This window comes from Macaca thibetana, chromosome 7 (assembly GCF_024542745.1).
Source record: "Macaca thibetana thibetana isolate TM-01 chromosome 7, ASM2454274v1, whole genome shotgun sequence".
NCBI lineage: Eukaryota > Metazoa > Chordata > Mammalia > Primates > Cercopithecidae > Macaca > Macaca thibetana.
This window is the reverse complement of record NC_065584.1, coordinates 150,100,676-150,119,548: the sequence shown is the minus strand read 5'-3', so window position 1 is coordinate 150,119,548 and position 18,873 is coordinate 150,100,676. Positions and strand designations below refer to the sequence as shown.

At 43.4% G+C, this 18,873-nt stretch overlaps 1 protein-coding gene across 2 annotated transcripts in view; it reads right to left on the bottom strand.

Annotated features, from left to right (window-relative positions):
• SLC24A1 (solute carrier family 24 member 1) overlaps positions 1-18,873 on the bottom strand; it is a 44,815-nt gene that overhangs the window by 23,941 nt on the left and 2,001 nt on the right. For both annotated transcript variants that reach the window (XM_050795928.1, XM_050795927.1), the window contains exons 2-3: positions 13,163-13,263; positions 6,140-8,152 (exon numbers count right to left, since the gene is read on the bottom strand). In XM_050795928.1, the coding sequence (XP_050651885.1) occupies positions 6,140-8,029 (1,890 nt within the window). In that variant the 5' untranslated portion in view covers positions 8,030-8,152; positions 13,163-13,263. The remainder of the gene's footprint in view (positions 1-6,139; positions 8,153-13,162; positions 13,264-18,873) is intronic.

Here is an 18,873-nt window from a genome sequence, read left to right as displayed (position 1 = left end):
GTTGAGCTTGAAATAAAATCCAGGCTGGGTGTGATGGCTCACACCTGTAATCCCAGCACTTTGGGAGGCCAAGGCGGGCAGATCACAAGGTCAAGAGATCAAGACCATCCTGGCCAACATAGTGAAACCCCCGTCTCTACTAAAAATACAACAATTAGCTGGGTGTGGTGGCGTGCACCTGTAACCCCAGCTACTTGGGAGGCTGAGGCAGGAGAATCGCTTGAACCCAGGAGGTGGAGGTTGCAATGAGCCGAGATTGTGCCACTGCACTCCAGCCTGGCGACAGAGTGAGACGTTGTCTCAAAAATAAAAATAAAATAAAATCCAAACTCTGTATCTGATGCACAGAATAATAATCTGATGCAAAAGTAATCGCAATTTTTGCCATTAAAAGCAAAAGTAATGGCAAAAACCACGATTACTTTTGCACCAAACTAATAGCTCCCACCCTCTTCTCCAGTGGTATTCTGAACCCCTCTCCCTATTACTAACCACACTGGCCTTTATTCTTTCCTCTAATGTGCCAAGCTCTCTTTTCCAGCTCTGAGCTTTTGCAAATGCTGTTCCCCCTTCCAGAAATTCTTGTCAAAGGCCATGGGGTGGTTTCCCTTCTCATTCTGCAGATCTCTATTTGAAATTATCCTCCAAGAGACCTCACCCACTCTCCCTCACTAAAGGGGGCCCACTATTATTTACAATCACTCTCTGTTACTTGCCGTGTTTATTTCCTTTACAGCACTTGTCATATGCTGAAATTAACATCTTAGTTTATTTTACTTGTTTATCATCCATATGTCCACTCCCTCACACTAAAAAAAATTCTGTTGGCTGTGTATTTCCAATTAATTCAGGTGGCAGAGCATCTAGACATTATGCTGTTCTCTGTAGAACACCATGAATATCTAGTTTCATATTGAATCCCATCACATGCACTAGGAGAAAATATTACTGGGTTGTATGAATGCATGTAAAATCTCAACTACAAGCTTACACATATCCATGAAAACAACAAACTGTTAAACTAGATGTGATCAGATGTTTGAGTTTTTCTGTTAATATTTGTTTCTTATGCATCTATTTTGTCATCTGCTAGCACCCACTAGCAGGTGAACATCGAAAGCTTAAGATTTTTTTTTTTAATATTGTGGTTAGGTTTTGGTTTTGTTTTGTTTTGAGACAGAGTCTTGCTCTGTTACCCAGGTCGGAGTGTAGTGGCATGACCTCAGCTCACTGCAATTTGCGCCTCCTGGGTTCCAGCAATTCTCCTGCCTCAACCTCCCAAGAAACTGCAATTACAGGTGCGTGCCACCATGCCTGGCAAATTTTTGTATTTTTAGTAGAGATGAGGTTTCACCTTGTTGGCCAGGCTGGTCTTGAACTCCTGGCCTCAAGTGATCCACCCACCTCGGCCTCCCAAAGTGCTGGGATTACAGGCGTGAGCCACCGCACCTGGCCAAAAGATTAAGAAAATTTTATGAAGAGAAACCCTAAAATTGAGCATTCTACTCTAGCATCTTTTCCTGACAATTAGAGGGAAGCTGATTATTATTCAAAGAGTCGAAGAAGGGAACCCCTCAGCCCAGGCTAGGGTGGGCCCTTTGGCAGCACAGTGAGTTCCAGCTGCTTCCTGCACACAGCCCCTTGCCGCGAAAGCAGGTAGCTGGCTCTACAGGTCACTGATAGAAGCCCTTAGGATAAATGCCAACCCTGATAAGAAAGGGGAGGACCAGTCCCTAAACAGGTAGCAGGTTTGTCTGCTTGAGGTCTTGTTGATTGGTTTAATTTTTAAAATCCTGCCAGGGACCAGGTGCGGTGGCTCACACCTGTAATCCCAGCACTTTGGGAGGTCAAGGTGAGAGGATTGCTTGAAGCCAGGAGTTTGAGACCAACCTGAGTAACATAGCGAGACACACCCCCAGATCCTCCCCACCCCCCACCTTCTCTACAAAAAGTTTTTGAAATTAGCTGGGTGTGGTGGCATGCACATGTAGTCCCAGCTACTCAGGAGGCTGAGGAGGGAGATTGCCTGAGTCTGGGAGGTCAAGGCTGTAGTGAGTCGTGCTTGTGCCACTGCACTCCAGCCTGGGCGACAGAGCAAGACCTTGTCTCAAAAAATAAATAAATAAGTGCTTCCAGGATCAAAATAGCCCCCAGTGCATTTAGGAGAGAATGGCAGACTTTTCCCCAGGAGTATTCTAGAGGGAAGAGTGTGGGTATGGAGCTTTCAAAGGAGCCCCAACTAGGCTCTTTTCTCTGCTTTGCATCCCTTTTTGCCATTGGCTTTCCACAGGACTGTCTTGCTAATCATACACCTCATGCAGATGGCTGGTGCTTCCTGGCTAATCTAGTCAAGTATGAAGAAGGGCCCCTGCTGTCCTTCAAATACCAATAAGGCTTTTCAGCCAGCCTAGTGCCTCCACTTTGCTGTCTGTTGGCTTTCCGTGACTATGCATGGTCAAGGCATGTCAGAGATTTATCATTTTTGGCCAGAACAAATACACTGAGAGCTTCAAAACCAAGTATACTTGAAAACTAAGTTTCAGAGAGAGAGCCTGTGCTCAGAATTAGACTGTGTTGATAACTATGCAAACATTTACCATTTCCTTATTGGGGTCATAAAAGGCATCCTCAAACCAATATATGTCAATCTGACAATATTGTCCAAAATATTTTTAGCTTTGAATTTTTTCAGCCAGTGTCAACAGTGAGACTCTAAAATACTTACTATATGTCTATGTTCGATGCTAAGTCCTTTATTTTTTTCTGGAAATATTCTTAAGTAAATTCTGATTAGAATCACTCCTAAAACACCTTTATCCTTATTCTAGATAATCAGGGCAGAATAAACAGTAAAGTGAAAGATCCTCAGATTCTGAGCTGTTGAGCTCAGAAATTCAACAGCTATCAGGTGGGTGAATATCCAGTAATAAAATGGATTGTTCTCTGCTGATTGTGTTTCCAAGTTGCTCAGGAAGAAGAATACCTGCAAATATGTTGCTCTTTGTAAAATACCACGTGGCCATTCCAATTAGTTTATTTATTATCTGTAGCTGCTTTCACACTACAAGGACAGAGTTCAGTAGCTTTGACAGAGACTATATGGCTTGCAAATCCTAAAATATTTACTGTCTGGACTTTTACAGAAAAAGTTTGCCAACTTCTGCATAGCTCATCCATTTACTTTACAGATGCGGAACCTAAGGCCTGTTTGAAAAGCAAAGTAACTTTGTAGCATTTTGCCCAGGGTTCACTTCACTGCAGTTAATTTTCTCTAGGCTTGTCCCTTCTACTGGATACAATCTTTTTATTTCCCACACTGGCTTTCATTTAACTTAATAATAATGGTTTGTTGTATTGCATTGACTTGCCCAGGGTAACAGGAATAGTCAGCAGTGGAACATGGCTTAAAACCCAAATATACTGATTCCTGATCAATGGTAAGGATCACCAAGTAGCTGTGTAACTTTGGCTGAGTTAATTATCCTCTCTGGGCCTCAGTTTCCTCATCTGCAAGATGAAGGTAATCTATTCCTTGTATGGTTTTATGAGAAATTGTTAAGACAATGTATGTATGGAATAGGCTCTCTGTAAGCATGGATTCTCAACCCCTGACTCCTTTGTCTCACTAAACTGGAGTTCTGGAACTTTTGGGATTACCTGAGGAAACTGAACTAAATACTTATGGAACTTCTTCTAAGAACAAGACACTGGGCTTGGCCCTTTAGGAGGTACAAAAATTAGTTCCCCATCTAGTGGCAGTGATAAGCCTGATGTGACCAGACTTATGATCTGGTTAAAGGGAAATAAGGCATCCTTGAAGGGGTGATGACATTTAAAAAATGCTAAAGAGGCCAGGTGTGGTGGTTCATGACTGTAATTTCAGCAATTTGGGAAGCTGAGGCAGGAGGATCACTTAAGACCAGGAGTTTAAGACCAGCCTGGGCAACATGGTGAGGCGCCCATCTCTACAAAATATTAAAAATTAGCTAGGCATGGTGGCACATCCCAGCTACTAGGGAGGCTGAGGTGGGGACTGCTTGAGCCCAGGAGTTCTAGGCTGCAGTGAGCTATGAGTGCACCAGTGTACTCCAGCCTGGGCAACAGAACAAGACCCTGTCTCTTAAAAAAAAAAATTCATACTGGATCTATTTTGACAAATAAGAACAGAGATGTAATCATCCCTGTGCTTACTAATTGGCAAGGAGTTGCTACTAAAGCCCTCGAAGAGTCCCTTCAGTAGGTTATGTATTCTCTTTTGAAATCATGATTATGCTTCATTTGTCCCGCAAGCTTTTCTTTGATGGTCTAACTCAGATCAAATGGAAAGTTCAGAGTTTGTGGAGACTAAATAAAAGCAGAATTATTATGAGGGACTAGGAAGCAAGTGAGAGGCACTTTGGAAACTGCTGGCCTGTTGTACACCAAAGTATTAGGCATTTTCTTCAGAGGAGAATACCAGGACTTCATGGCCACCCCTGAGAACTTAGCAAGGCCTGCCCTAAGAACTGCATTAGGAGAGAGGTTCCTGTTTCCTTGTATTAAATTCTGTAATGCTCTAAGCCTCTCTTTCTTTTTGAAGTCTTTGGCTTCATGGAGGATAGTCTGGTGGGAAATAGCACTGAATGGGGAGTTAGAAGACTGGGTTCCTGTTCCAGTTCTGATACCTGCTGGCTGTATGACCCTGGGTGGGATATTTCCTTTTTGGACCATCTGCAAATGACACAATAGAAGCTCAATTGACCAGATCAGACACATAACCATTGCGTTGGGTCCTGACAGAACTGAACTCACTTGGACATGGGACATTATCATAGAATGCTAGAGTTAGACGGGACCTTTCAGCGATTAGTTGGATTCTATCATTTCTCCTAGAGAGGGCAAAGGACCTGTCTATGGTCACACAATTCATTAGAGGCAGAATCAGATTAGAACCCAGGTTTCCTGGCTCTCTGTTCCATGCTTTGGCCAGAACAACATGTTATCTAAAAAGTCTAAAGGAAGTGCATTTAATCTCCCTTGCCTCACATATCTCACAGACACATTGCTGAGTTTGGTCTCCATCCTGCTCACTCATCAAAACTGCTCTGGATTAAGTAGCTAAGTCCTTCCACTCTGCATGCAAAATTCTGCTCACACCAGCAGCTTCTCTGAGACCTGGAATAGGCAGGCTGTCAGCCAACCCTTACCCAAACTCACCCTTTAGGAGCAGGAGAGAAGTGGGGTCTGTGTTCGCTAAGGTACCCTCACTTTAGAGTCTCAAGGAACAAAAAATTTGGAATGATCCGGGTGTGGTGGTATGTGCCCGTAGTCCCAGTTACTCCCAACCCAAAAAACCCAAAAAATTTTGGAATGAATTTTCAGAGATCACTTCTGCAATTAATCATCTTCCAGGTTATTGAATCATCCAATGAATTTAACAAGAAGGTCCCTCAAGTGAGCAGAGAAGTTCTTGGAAAGGAACTCATGGGTCAGGAGAAAGCCCTAGGATTGGTGCTCCTGGTGTCTGGTCTCCAATGCGCACAGAGTGAGGGGCTCTGCCCCCAGGACTAGCTTGTCAGTGGATAAACAGAGCTCCCATCTTTTCTAATATTTTCAGAACAAAACAAAAATATAAAAGCTTCCCCCTTCTCAGACCCCATCCAAGTCTGGAATGTGAGCTAACGGGATTAAATGAAAATGAGGGTGCTAGCTAAACCCTGAACACCATGTACATGGAAGAGATTATCATTTTTCCTCGCCTGGCATCTTCTTGGACATTCTCCAAAGCCCAACTCAAATGTCATTTCCAAACACCTGGTCATACCAACCCAAGCTCAAATCTTGGTTCCACTGCCTATTTGCTGTGTGACCTTGAACATGTGGTTTAACGTCTTTAGGCTTCAGTTTCCTCTCCTGCAAATGGGGATCATAATATGACCAGTTTATAGGGTGATTAAGGGTTGAGCCAATGTCATGCTTACAAAGGCCCCAGCACAGTGCCTGGCAGAGAATAGGTACTCTATAAATGTTGAATAAATAGTAAGGGAACCAGAGCATTCATCTCTTGAGGTCTGATCCAGCACCTTCTCTTCAGGTCCTGGCTTCGCCACATCCTTTCATGTCAAAGGGGCTAGAGAAGCCTGAGCCAATTTGTCCTTACCTTGCTGAGGTCTCCTAAGGCCATGACCTTAGCTGCTGGCCTCCTGCTGAGCTGCTCCTTCACCCAGGCCTCGATTTGCTTGTTCCACTTCATGGTGAACACATAGAAGGCATAGGCCAGCAGCAGCAGCAGGCTCTCCCACCAGGCAATAAGGCTGTCCAGGAAGAAGAGGATGAGCATTATCAGGTCAAGGATGTAGAAGGAGACATCACGGAATAAGGGCCACCAGGTGAGGTTGAGGATCTCTCGGGAGAAGAGGGAACAAGTGCCAATGACAAAGAGAATGTTGAACACAGCAGAGCCCACAATGGTACCGATGCCCACGTTGCTGTGGGAAATGAAGACACCGATGAGGGAGGTGAAGAGCTCAGGGGCAGAGCCTCCAGCAGCCATGAATGTGGCGCCTGCCACATCCTCGGAGATCTGCAGCTTGTCTGTGATGACACCTAGGGCTGGAACGAAGTACTCATCGCAAACAATGGCCAAGGCCACAAACACATACATCATGCCAAAAATGTGCAGGACCACCCAGCCCTGCCGCCGCTCCTCCACACTGAACAGATCTGGGGGGTACTCTCCCTTCGGGGGGAGGTCTGGCAAGATGGGAGGCAGCACTGAGGGACTGGGACTGAGCTCCTCTGGGAGCAGGGCCGTTGTGAGGCTTGGGGAGGGAGTGGTGGGCATGGCTGGGGTTGGCTTCACAACCACACAGTGATGGACCTGCGTGGTCGGCTTTGCCCTGACTGTGGGGGTTGTTGAGGTGCTGGGCGCTGTGTAAGGTTTCTTTGCCAGCCTCCAGACTGTGGTTGGGGCTGTTTCGATGGCTGACACACTGGTCCTCGGTGAGGGATTCCTAACACTCCAGGCAGCAGTGAAGGCTTTGGTTTCTGATGGGTTGCTGCCTGTCATGGTGCTTATTGTCACCTGCCCCTCAGAGGTGGCTGGGGTATGCGTCAGGACTGTTCCCTGGGGAGTCTTCAGGTTGTTCTTTCCCACTAACCCCCAGGGATGGGCTGAGCTGTTACTTTCCACTCTTCTGGGGGGAGACAGATTGTTTTTTTCCACGATGCTCCTTGGAGAAGTCAAGACGTTTGTTTCTACCTCATGTGTCAGAAAAGTTGGGGTGCTATCAACCATTCCCTTCAGAGTGGTTGGGGTGGTTTCCTCCATTATTCTCTTAAGAGAGTTGGTTTCCAGTATTTTATAGGTTGTTGTAATGTCAGTGTCCTTCACTGTTGTTCTGGGGGTGATCGCATGGCTTGTTTCCGTTGTCATGAATGTGGATGAAGCGTAAGTGCCTACTCTTCTACCACGTGGGGAAGGAGTATACTTCACCTTTTCCCTGACTTGAGTTGGGCTGTAGCTCTTCATTTCTCCTGTGGGTGTTGGGGTATACTTTTTTACTATTTGTCTGCTTGAAGTTGAGGTGTAGTAAGTCAGTGTTCTGCTGGATGTTGGGGTGTCTTCCTTCCTTCTTTCTGTACCTGCTGCTGTTGGGCTATAATTATTCTTGATTGTTGTTGGGATCATCTTGGCTGTCCTTTTAGGAATATCGGGAATATTCTCCATTGTCATGCTCAGTGTTGCTTCATCACTGCCCACTGAGGCTTGGGGTACCAGCATCTTGCCCCCCATTTCAGAGCTAGGTTTTGGAGGGTTGCTGCTCACCATCATCATCTCTTCACTAGGGAGGTCCCGGCTGGCCAGTTTTACAGGCTGATGAGAAGAGACTGCTGCCCACAGTGAGGAAAGGCCCCGGGGTCCTCTAAGGTGCTGGTAGGTAGAACTGATGATCAACATTCCCAGTAGGAAGAGGAGGCGACTCCAAGGAAGCCGCTTTGTCCGGAGTAACCGCCTATCTTGCGGCCCCATCCTGATCAATTTCCCCATGCTGGCCAGTTATATCTGGTTACAGAAGGCCTCTCATTCTGTCCTAAGATGGAGGCTACTCTGGGATTCAGGTTGGTGATCAGAGATTTCTCCATGAAGCCCAGCCAGGGGGTATCCACAAACCTAGATGGTAGAAAAAGAGATTATTTACCACTAAGAGGAGATCTGGGATCCATAACAGCCTCATATGGAAAAAAGTGATAATAGAAGCCCCACGAACACAAAAGTATAATGCATGGGGTCTTTGCAAGAGTAAACTACTCCTGTCCCCTGCTCCAGAGGAAAATGCCTACTCTTAAGAGAAAGAGTACCTAGGGGTCCTCTGTACTATGTAGGCCTGCCAGCAGCCCAGGTTCCTGAGCTGGGGCCTGAGTGCTCTATGGAGTCTCCCTGGGCTCTCAGCAAAAGATCTGCCAGTACTCTTCAGGTCCAAGCCTAAGATGCTGGGAGCTCAGTCATCCATAGCTGGTGCCAGGCCACAGGTCTCACCTTATCAAAGGCAGGAAGGAGGTAGGGAGATATGGCTTTAAGCTATAGACAAAAAGAGGCAGTAGTGGAGGACATTGCCAGGGACATTAAGGCTCCATGTATTTTTTTGGACTGACTTAAAACAATTCCACCATCCAGAGTGGGCAAAGCTTAAAAGTTAATGTTATAGAGCTTCCCAGAGAATACAGCATGGTGGGAGGATCATGGGAAATGGAGTCCCTGTTCTGCTGCTTACCAGCTGTGTCATCCTGGACAGGCTGAGCCTTGGTGCCTCATCTGTGAAATGGGCATGATAACATATATATTGGTTATGCAAATATAATCTCTGGAAGGACAATTGGGGAAGGGAAACTGAGGATCAAAGGTCAGAAGGTGACTTATTTTCACTGTATAGTCTGTTAGTTTGACCTTTTTATCATGTGCATGTTATAATATTTTTAATTTAATTTAAATTAAATTAGAATATGAATAATAACAGTGTCACAGGAATGTTGAGAGAGTAAAAACATATGAAAAGCACTGAACAGGCCAGGCATGGTGGCTCACGCCTGGAATCCCAGTACTTTGGGAGGCTGAGGCGGGCAGATCACTTGAGGTCAGGAGTTCAAGACCAGCCTGGCCAACATGGTGAAACCCTATCTCTGCTAAAAATACAAGTTAGTCAGGCATGGTGGCACATGCCTGTAATCCCAGGTGCACAGGAGGCTGAGACATGAGAATTGCTTGAACCTGGCAGGCAGAGGTTGCAGTGAGCTGAGATCGCACCATTGCACTCCAGCCTGGGCAACAGAGCAAAACTCTGTCTCAAAGGAAAAAAAAAAAAAAAAAAAAGAAAAGCACTGAACAGAAAGGTTAGTTTTACACAAGAATGAAGGAGGGAAGAACATGAAAGGCCCTCAAAGAATCCTCATTTTATAAAGAAGGGTATTGAGGCCCAGCCTAAGTAAGTATTTATTAAATCTCTAATTAATGTCCACACACTACTACAAAACAATAACTGGAAATTATTGGTTTTGCATATGATATATTAGAAGTGAGCTGAGTAACCCATGGAATCTGTCTGGTACAACTCCTCGTCTGAGATATGAAAACACAGAGGTCCAGAGAGGAGATGTGACTTGCTTAACATCACACAGCTAGTGAGTAGCCAAGCAGATGAGCCTCCTAACTCCCCTTTCTTTCTTGCATGCCACACTAATTGGACATGCAAAGGCACTTGTCTTAAAAAGCAAGAGAGGGACAAGCAAAAGGAGATGTAGGAATAAGTGAACTTCCTTCTTTGTCCCTGATTTCTGTAATTTTCTTTCCACTATCTCCCTGCAGCCCCCCGATCCTTGCCATGAACTCAACACTTTGCAGCAAGCCCACTTGGATCTCCAACAGAAATTTCAGAGGGTCTCTCTCTTTCTGATGTTCCTGTGTTATGTAACAGAGCTGAGCTGGCACCCCAGCTGATCACTCCTACCTAATTACATCATTTACCTTCAGATCTTGGCATCTGGCTGTCTTCTCAGCTCTGGAAACTCGTCAGAATCCAAGATCTCAAAGAGTGGGTCTGAAGCTGGACAGCAGGGAACACCCCATTCTCCTGCCCCCAGCTCTCCTATGGAATCCTAATTCAAGGCAGGGTCAGGTGTGAAGGGCAGCTCAGGGGAAGAATATCCGATCGTGGCTAATACCCACCTCCTCTAAGAAGCTTATCAGGGCATTGCACAAGTTCTGGGTCCCAGTGCGCCTGACCAAGCCTGAGAGAGTGGGCCTTCCACCAGGGACACAGATGGGCTCACTGTGGGCCCGCAAAGTCAGTGGAGGAACTGGGGAGATTTCTCAAACTTGTTTCTAAGCTATGAGAATGAGAGGTGGTCTAGGGTTTCCATGCTTAGATGGTGGAAAGTTTTGGAAAGATTCAGAAGGTGCCTGGGGCTTAAGAGATCAGAAGGCCTCAGTTAGCATTAGGCTCGACTTGCTGCTGTGTGATTCTAATGTAACCTACAAGTAAATGTGGGGATAATAATATCTGTCCTACTTATCTGTAAGGTGAATGTGAGAATCAAAATAAAAAACAAAGATTATAGAGAAAACACCATGCAAACTTCAAAGCAATTCATACATGAAATCTATTTTATTAGGCCTAAAGGAAATCCTTGGTGTAGAGGGCACTAACGGATCTCTCCAGAGCAGGCTGGGACATCCCAAGATACCTGAGGAGTTGGCATGCTGAGCTCCCTGCACCTCGAGTCCATGACTTGGAGCTGATCAAAGTGGGAGTAGGGTAAGGTAGTGGGGATCTCGTCATCCTAACCATTGATCTGGAAGCCATTTCAATCATTCAGCTAACTCAGCCTGATATTTACTGACTGTCCCTTTCTCCCTTTCCTGTTTCCTCCAGAGTACCTGGGTGCGTGATGCTTTGGGTTACTTTCATCTGGAATAGCAGGTAATCCTCACAGCCTCACCTCTGCCCTGCTTCACCTTGAGTGGCCTGGAACAGTAAGAAGGTCACCAGATCCCTCTGCTGAAGCCTACAGGAGTACCCACCCACTGTGGAAGAGCTGGCTTCATCTCTGAGTATGCTGGGGTCACTCTGGATGTTGGAAGCCCGGGGTCAGGGCCTAAGGTCTGCTAGTTACACGTCCTTGCCTTTATGCTGCTGTGGGCAGAACCAAACCTAGTTCTTTCCCTTTTCATGCCACTGTGTAACACAGTCTCAAACTGGCCCAGAAAGATGAAAAAAGGAACATAATTCACAAAGTAAAATGAGTGATCTTTTTTTCTGAAACAACTCCTCTACATTTACAATGTTTTTTATTCAATATAAAAAATTCAGGGGAGAAGGAAATCCTCAGAAAAGTGATTCCTTTCTCTCATATATTCATAAATGTTGCCAAGGAGTTCTTCCTGGAGTCTAACCTAAATCCTACCTGTTGGGGGTAAACACAGCTTCTTCTGTCTTATTATCATGGGATTCTGGCACATTTTGAAATTCAGCAGGAAATTTGGCTGCTCAACCAAGAATGGAAGCATCCTCTGTACTAGCCATGTGAGTTTGGACAAGTTATTTAACTTCTCAGTTGCTATAAACCTCTCATCCTGTAAAATGAGAATGATAATGACATTACCTGTTTGATAGGGTTGTTGTGGGGATTAATTAATTTGTAAAACATATTAACAGTGCCGGGTACTATTGTTGTTGTTATTCTGCTTTTAGGTATCACAATCAGATTGTGTTAGAGGGGTCAGCAGGTATCACAATCAGATTGTGTTAGAGGGGTCAGCAGGTCTCCATGCATTTCACTGTTACAACGTTCTACTGTGCATTTATTTGTGCAATCACCTGATTAATGTGTACAACTCTTACTAGAGCAGGTGAACTCCAAGAAGACAGGGACCTTGCCTGTCTTATTCATCACTGAATCCCCAGAGCCCAGAACAGTGCCTGGCAAACAATGAATGTATTTAATAAATAAATTTACTTATAAATAAATTTATTTATTAAATATATTTAATTTATATATTTATTTATATTATAAACATATTTATTAAATTCAATATATTTAATATATATTAAACATAAAAAGCATAACCCAGTGAGGAAGATGCTCAGAGATGGAGCCCCTGAGGGGATGGAGAGGGGAATGCCCACTCGAAAAGTTCATGACCTTTTGAGAGCAAATGGCTGGAGAATGGCCAGCACCACTGAGAAGGGGAAGCTGATCTGCTTTGCTCTATAAAATTGCCTCATTTTATACCCTCCCCTGGAACAGCATGGAAGAACTGATGGGGCAGATCTGGCTCTGACCCTCACGATAAAATAAGGGGGTGAGGAAGGCAGATCTTAGAGGTTTGGCAGGACAGCAAGGAGGCCTTTCCTTGCCCTCCAAAGCTCTAGGCCTTTCCTAACTTTTATTAAAACAGAAAGAAGAGGGAACGAGACTTTTCATCTGACATGGAGGGTTTGTGGCTAAGGCTGGTTTATTTCTGGGCCTACATCAGGAGTTGCAACCGACTCTACAGTTGTGCAGTGGAAAGTAGACAAGATTTGAAAGGGTTGCAAATTTTATTTCTTTTGTGTTTTTTTTTTTAATCTGGCAAACAGCAAGCATTGATGGGTTGCAAATTTTAATGCCTTTAGGTCCTGGGTAGATAAAAATAAGTTACATCAATCATTTTCTAAGTAACTGGGGAGTGCTGGGGGCTATTTCTGGACAGAGAATAAATGACCCACCGATAGGTATTCCAATGTCAAACAATTTAAAAATATTAAGAAGCAAACAAATGAGTCTGAGGGCTGCATTTAACCTACAGGTACTGCTTTGAAACCTCTAATAAAGTAACAAGTCTGACGAGAAGCAAGCCTAAGGTCTCTGATTCTCAGCTTCCTCATTTATGAAACCAGGAAAGACAAGCTTCCTCATGGAATTGCTATTAGAGTAACAGTGAGAGGATCTGTGGAAAAGCACATTGATCTGTCCAACCTGTACAATGTCACAGCCTAAGGCCTTTTGTTTCTATTGTTTTATTTGTGCATATTATATTGTTTATAGGATTAAAAATGGCTGTATAGTTGTCACTGGTGGAAAACAACAAAATAAGTCCCCAAACATCCTATGATACATCTTTACAAGCCAGTGGCTAGAATCATACCTGAGACAGGGAGATGCAGGTGGTGGCACTTCACACTGAGTGCAGCTCAGAGACAGGATTTCATCCTTACAGCCAAGTGCCCTTCTGGAGAGGCCAGAGGCCTAGAGAAAAGGTCAGAGAGGTGATTTCAGAGGACTTCAGTGTGGCCAAGCAGGAAACCACACAGTCCCAGTATGATTCACAAAGCCCCTCAAAGTAAGAGAAACAGCCCACTAAGTAAAACTCCCACGTTAAATCTGACTTTATAAAGGAATGATGATTAAGGCACAGCAAGATACCTTTTTTTTTTTTCCTGTAAGCTGACAAAGAGTAAGAAATTTAAATAACACCCAATGCCAACAAAGATACCGGTGAGGATGTGTAAATCAGGTATAGCAGCCCAAGTGACCTTGTTAAACTGTAAATCAGATCATGTCCCTCCTGTATGCCAGACTTTCCAGTGGCTTCCCACCTCAATTGGAGAAAAAGCCCCTATATTAGTCTACCAGGCCCTTTCCAGCTTTGCTTGTAGTAGCAAAAACTGAAATCTAAATGTCAATAGGAAACTGATTACATAAATGATAATAGCACATCTTTACGACAGTCAATTACATATAGCAGTTAAAAGGAATGAATGTGATGCCCAAGATATATTAATAAATCAATAACAATAAAAGCAAGATGCAGAACAGTATATATAATATTGTTGCATTTAGGTAGAAAGTATTATATATGTTATATTATATAGTATATATAATATGTATATACATACACATATATACATACATATGTAGAGACAATTTTGCAAAGCATATGTAAGAATGGCTATACTTCTGTCACCAATAGATATAGAATGAACAAAAACAAACAACGACTCTGATATTTCACTTCTCCAACCCAGTAGCTAGAATCATACTTGAGGCACGGATATATGTATGGTTGCTTCTAAGAAAGCAAATGCTTATTTTTCACTTCATCTATTTTGAAACTTTGAATTTTGCCTGATGCAGTGGTGCACTCCTGTAATCCCAGCACTTTGGGAGGCTGAGAAGGGAGGATTGCTTGAGAACAGGAGTTCAAGACCATCCTGGGCAACATAACAAGACCCTGTCTCTAGTAAAAGAAGTATTTATGGCAAACCCACAGCCAATATCATACTGAGTGGGCAAAAACTGGAAGCATTCCCTTTGAAAACCAGCACAAGACAAGGATGCCCTCTCTCACCACTCCTATTCAACATAGTGTTGGAAGTTCTGGCCAGGGCAATCAGGCAAGACAAAGAAATAAAGGGTATTCAATTAGGAACTAAGGAAGTCAAATTGTCCCTGTTTGCAGATGACATGATTGTATATTTTAAAAACCCCATCATCTCGGCCCAAAATCTCCTTAAGCTGATAAGCAACTTCAGCAAAGTCTCAGGATACAAAATCAATGTGCAAAATCACAAGCATTCCTGTTCACCATTAACAGACAAACAGAGCCAAACCATGAGTGAACTCCTGTTCACAATTTCTACAAAGAGAATAAAATACCTAGGAATACAACTTACAAGGGATGTGAAGGACCTCTTCAAGGAGAACTACAAACCATTGCTCAATAAAATAAAAGAGAACACAAACAAATGGAAGAATATTCTATGCTCATGGATAGGAAGAATCAATATCGTGAAAATGGCCATACTGCCCAAAGTAATTTATAGATTCAATGCCATCCCTATCAAACTACCAATGACTTTCTTCACAGAATTGGAAAAAACTACTTTAAAATTCATACGGAACCAAAAAAGAGCCTGCATTGCCAAGACAATCCTAAGCAAAAAGAACAAAGCTGAAGGCATCATGCTACCTGACTTCAAACTATACTACCAGACCACAGTAACCAAAACAGCATGGTACTGGTACCAAAACAGATAGAAAGACCAACGGAACAGAACAGAGGCCTCAGAAATAGCACCACACATCTACAACCATCTGATCTTTGACAAACCTGACAAAAACAAGCAATGGGGAAAGGATTCCCTATTTAATAAATGGTGCTTGGAAAATTGGCTAGCCATACGTAGAAAGCTGAAACTGAATCCCTTCCTTACAACTGACACAAAAATTAATTCAAGATAGATTAAAGACTTAAATGTTAGACCTAAAACCATAAAAACCCAGAAGAAAACCTAGGCAATACCATTCAGGACATAGGCATGGCCAAGGACTTCATGACTAAAACACCAAAAGCAATGGCAACAAAAGCCAAAACAGACAAATGGGATCTAATTAAACTAAAGAGCTTCTGCACGGGAAAAGAAACTACCATCAGAGTGAACAGGCAACCTACAGAACGGGAGAAAATTTTTGCTATCTACCCATCTGACAAAGGGCTAATATCCAGAATCTACAAAGAAGTCAAACAAATTTACAAGAAAGAAACAAACAACCCCATCAAAAAGTGGGCAAAGGATATGAACAGACACTTCTCAAAAGAAGACATCTATGCATCCAAGAGGCACATGAAAAAATGCTCATCATCACTGGTCATCAGAGAAATGCAAATCAAAACCACAATGAGATACCATCTCATGCCAGTTAGAATGGCAATCATTAAAAAGTCAGGAAACAACAGATGCTGGAGAGGATGTAGAGAAATAGGAACACTTTTACACTGTTGGTGGGAGTGTAAATTAGTTCAACCATTGTGGAAGACAGTGTGGTGATTTCTCAAGGATCTAGAACTAGAAATACCATTTGACCCAGCAATTCCATTACTGGGTATATACCCAAAGGATTATAAATCATGCTACTATAAAGACACATGTGCACATATGTTTATTGTGGCACTATTCACAATAGCAAAGACTTGGAACCAACCAAATGTCCACCAATGATAGACTGGATTAAGAAAACGTGGCACATATACACCATGAAATGCTATGCGGCCACAGAAAAGAATGAGTTCATGTCCTTTGCAGGGACATGGATGAAGCTGGAAACCATCATTCTCAGCAAACTATCACAAGGACAGAAAACCAAACACCACATGTTCTCACTCATAGGTGGGAATTGAACAATGAGATCACTTGGACACAGGGCGGGGAATATCACACACTGGGGCCTGTTGGGGGTGGGGGAGTGGGGGAAGGATAGCATTAGGAGAAATAACTAATGTAAATGATGAGTTGATGGGTGCAGCAAACCAACGTGGCACATGTATACCTATGTATCAAACCTGCACTTTGTGCACATGTACCCTAGAACTTAAAGTATGATTAAAAAAAAATTAAAATTAACTTTGAATTTTTCTCCATAGACACAAATTAATTTTTTTTTTTTTTTTTTGAGACAGGGTCTTGCTCTCTTGCCCAGGCTGGAGTGCAGTGGTGCGATCTTAGTTCACTGCAACCTCCACCTCCCGGGTTCAGGTGATTCTCATGCCTCAGCCTTCCGAGCAGCTGAATACAGGTGCCCACCACGACAGCTGGCTAATTATTGTATTTGTAGTAGAGACAGGGTTACACCATGTTGATCAGGCTTGTCTCAAACACCTGACCTCAAGTGATCTACCCACCTCAGCCTCCCAAAGTGCTGGGATCACAGGTGTGAGTAATCCATGCCTGGCCTCCCAGCCTTACAAATTACCTTTTATAATTTTTTAAAAACTAGTTTTATTTGGCTTTATCTTCTTTTTCATTGAAAGATGCCACCAAGGTTTTAAGAGGGTGAGTGGTGAGCCTGGCAAGATAGGTCAGGGCCCAGATATGAGGGGCCTTTAAAAATTTAGACTTGATAGCATTTTGTTTGTTTGTTTGTTTGTTTTTAGAGATAAGATCTTGTCCTGGCTGGAGTGCAGTGGCACAATCATAGCTCACTGCAGCCTTGAACTCTTGAGCTCAAACAATCCTCCTGCCTCAGCCTCCTGAGTAGCTAGGATTACAGGTGCACACCACCACACCTGGTTAATTTTAATTTTTGTAGAGACAAGGTTTTGCTATATTGCCCAGGCTAGTCTCGAACAGCTGGGCTGAAGCGATTCTCCTGCCTCCACCTCCCAAAGTGCTGGGAGCCACCACACTAGGCCTTTATAGCACTTTTCAAAGGAAAGAGTGTATGGAATAAAGAAGTTCCTTTCTACTTTCTTAGAGAAATGTAGTATCTACCAAGTTTTCTCTGTTTTCCCCTTTGAAATTTTTTTTTTCCAGTAACCTCTCTTACTCCCCTCCTATCTTCTTTCCACAAATGCACATCCACCATCACATGCCAGACCCTGGGGGATCCAGCGGTGGATAAAGCTCACCCTATTTTCAGAGCAAAGGCAAAGTTAATTGGAATTGGAAATGTGTAAAAGCTTTTCTTTGTTCAGTGAGTCTTTTCATTATTTAAAATAGAGAGAAGCTTTGTGGTTTTCTCAAATGCTCTGGAAAAAACTGAAAGAGGATTGAGAGCAATTTTAAAAGGAGGGGGAGCACAGTTTTCCAAATACATTTCAAAGGAAAAGAGGGAGAAACCTATGGATTAAAAGAGACTTCTGAGATATAGCAACGGATTTCAGTATCTGGATCTTACTTGGATCCTGACTCAAATAACCAAAGTGTAAAAAAGTAAAATTTATGATATTTATGACACAACTGAATATTTGAAAGCTGATTAGATATTTGATGATCTTAGGGATTTATTGTTAATTATGTTAAATTTGATAATGGTATTGTAATTATATATTTTTAAGTTCTCATTCTTAAAGGAAACATTCTATCTGGGATCTGCATCAAAATAATATGTGGGGAGAAGTCGGTAGGGGTGTACTATGAAACGAGATGAGGATTGCATTGACAGAAACTGGGTGAAGGGAACACAGGGACTTATTATCCTAATCTCCCTATCTTTGTCTATGTTTGAAATTTTCCATAATAAATTTTTTTTCAGAAGAGAGAAGGGTCATATTTATGATATTTTTTGACTTCTGCTTTGGTGAAAACAGTGAAATGGGGGGGGGGAATGATGAGAGGAAGAGGCTGGAGCTTAGAAGTATGATTTGGGAGTGAACACTCTCCAGACTAGAGGGGCAGGAAGGGAAATGCAGGGCAAAGGACATCATGGGAGTGTGAGAAGAGAGGGAAGAATGGAAAAGAGAAGTAGGCCCACTGCTTTCCCCTTCCCCACCCCTCAGCCTTTTCTTCACTTACTCATTCCCTACCCCTTATCTCTGTAGATGAACAATCATCTTGGGGCCAAATGCAGTGGCTCATGCCTGTAATCCTGGCACTTTGGGAGGCCAAGGAGGGAGGATCGCTTGAACTCAGGAGTTCAAGACCACTCTGGGCAACATAGTGAGACCCCCATCTCTACAAAAAATTTAAAACTTAGCCAGGCATGGTGGCACGTGCCTGTAGTGTCCCAGCTACTTGGGAGGTTGAGGTTAGGGGGGATTGCTTAAACTCAGGAAGTCAAGGCTGCAATAAGTCATGACTATGCCACTGTGCTCCAGCCTGGGTGACAGAGACCCTGTCACACACACACACACACACACACACACACACACACACACATCACCCTGGGAACTTAACAAGATTCTCAAGCACCAAGTCATGAAATTCCATTTCCATTTCACTTGGCAAGGCCTGGGAATCTGCATTTTCAACACGTGCTCTAGGAGATTTAGATATCTAGACTTCCCTTTGAGTTCCCCAGTACCTGGCCCCTGTGAGAGCCATGGTTTTTCTGTCATTAACCTTTACTCTGTCAGAGTGG